Source organism: Magnolia sinica, chromosome 7, assembly GCF_029962835.1.
Source record: "Magnolia sinica isolate HGM2019 chromosome 7, MsV1, whole genome shotgun sequence".
Classification (NCBI taxonomy): domain Eukaryota; kingdom Viridiplantae; phylum Streptophyta; class Magnoliopsida; order Magnoliales; family Magnoliaceae; genus Magnolia; species Magnolia sinica.
In genome coordinates, this window is record NC_080579.1 from 96077125 (window position 1) to 96078968 (window position 1844).

The 1844-nt window shown below is 46.0% G+C and overlaps 1 protein-coding gene across 1 annotated transcript; it reads right to left on the reverse strand.

The window, feature by feature from the left end:
• Positions 1-229: 229 nt before the first annotated feature.
• LOC131251840 (CASP-like protein 2A1) lies at positions 230-1279 on the reverse strand. Its single transcript, XM_058252828.1, has 3 exons — positions 1000-1279; positions 801-918; positions 230-716 (listed from the first exon to the last, which is right to left on the reverse strand). Exons 1-3 carry the CDS (start codon positions 1233-1235, stop codon positions 444-446), a joined length of 627 nt encoding a protein of 208 aa, XP_058108811.1. The 5' UTR covers positions 1236-1279; the 3' UTR covers positions 230-443.
• Between the last annotated feature and the right edge of the window lie 565 nt (positions 1280-1844).

A 1844-nucleotide genomic window follows, 5' to 3' on the forward strand; every position in this document is an offset into this window, starting at 1 on the left:
AAAGATTTAGCAAAACGGATGGAAGGCAAGGATATATAATACATACAGCTCCATGGTAAGGGGCGCACTATCTTGGGTGAGGCTAGGGCCTTACTTAATCTGCTCCCGAGGGACAGGATCTCTCTTGGGACCGGGAGACACGAACTAGATCTCACACTTGTGTGTCCAACATAGCAACTCATCACATTGCAACCAGAGAGAGAGAGAGAGAGAGAGAGAGAGAGAGAGATTTCCAAGTTATGTTTATTACAGAGAGGGCCAAAAGACTGGTACAAATGTCTTGGTAGTGGGTTAAGGTGGAAGATCTACACCCATTACACATCTGCACAAGTAAAAGGCCACATTGACTCAGTAGAGAAACACACATACACATCACTTAAAACTGCTGAAAAGCAGTGAAGGTGATATGGGTGGTGAGGGATGGGAAGTGGGTGTGATTGAGATCAACCAGGAAAGGCAGCAACTTCGATCCCTTTGCGGGGGAAAGAAAGGGGAGCATCATAGCTGCTGAAGAGGCGGTAGGAGGATATGAGAGAGAGTGCTGCGTAGCATGCCACGACCCCGAATGTAATACCCACCGAGACTGTGGCCTTGTGGCAAAACCCACCGAATACTCCGCATACCTGGCTCCATGTTATCGCATCGTCTCCCTTCTTCGCTAGATACAGAAGCTCTGTTGACACTGCTCCCGCTGCCAGTATCAAGTAAGTCACCACCTGCATTTCGTCCGTTAGTAGAAGATGAGTAGATGAAAGAAAGTGAGATGACATGGAAAAAACAAAAAGAAAAAGGGAGGTGACCTGGTCAAAGAAGAAGAGGGTCCATGCACGAGACAGAGTGGGAGGTCGAGGAAGAGCCATGTAAAATGCAGACAGAAGCGAGTAGAGGGCGCATAATCCATTCGCATACACCAGGTACCTTCATAATCTCATTACGTTAGAGAGATTCAAGAGAGAGAGAGAGAGAGAGAGAGAGAGAGAGAGAGAGAGTAGAGAGTACTTGAAACCGCCGAGGTTGGAGTAGGAAACGGAACCGTAATCGTTAGAGATTGAGTTCTTGATCATGAGTATGAGAGCTGCCAGACACAATCCCATTGGGACTACCCTCAGTAGCGTCTCTACGTTTCTTATGCTGCTGCTACTGTTGTCGTCTTCCAAAGAAACTCCAAGCACGACCTCCTCCGTTCGTGGTGATGATGATGCCTTTTCTTTCTTCTCCATCATCATCGCCATCATCGTCTTCCTTTCTTCCTTCTTCTTCTCCTCCTCCTCCTCCTCCTCTCTCTCTCTCTCTCTCTCTCTCTCTCTGTGTCTCGTTTGCTTTCCTTGGACTTGGTTAAAGGGCAGGTGAAGGAGCCTTCTTTAATTTATTGGAGGTTGAAGGTGATGGGTCCCATTGTATTTAATAAGAGAGATAGACACCACCACACATCCCCAAATGCATGGATGACTTGATTAATGGCCGGTAACGTTTCCTTTTCCCACCTACACCTACACGGTAGCCAATTAGGTGTTTCCCCTGTAACACGTGACTGGGGTGTTACCTTCACCGTGGGCCCCACCTTGATTTATGTGTTATATATCTACACCGTTCATCATTATTTCCTCTCGTTTTAGGGCATGGCCCACAAAATGAAACATGTCCAAATCTCAAGTGGACTAGACAGCAAGGAATAAATACCCATCGTTAAAAAACTTATATTTGTATTCTTCCCTTCATCCAAGTCACATTGTCAGGGTTGAAGCATACCTTGTTTACTACTAAGCCATAAGTAGAGACCCAACGATATCAACGGTTTGGAAGGCGGCCCTTAAAAGTTTTTAATATGCAATTTCAGTAACCAT

Bases quoted from the DNA above. Each gene is read 5' to 3' on its own strand.
- LOC131251840 (XM_058252828.1), bottom strand. From the start codon at position 1,235: ATGATGGCGATGATGATGGAGAAGAAAGAAAAGGCATCATCATCACCA. The intron at 919-999 runs GTACTCTCTACT...GAGATTATGAAG, and splicing joins TCCAACCTCGGCGGTTTCAA to GTACCTGGTGTATGCGAATG. The intron at 717-800 runs GTCACCTCCCTT...GACGAAATGCAG, and splicing joins CCCTCTTCTTCTTTGACCAG to GTGGTGACTTACTTGATACT.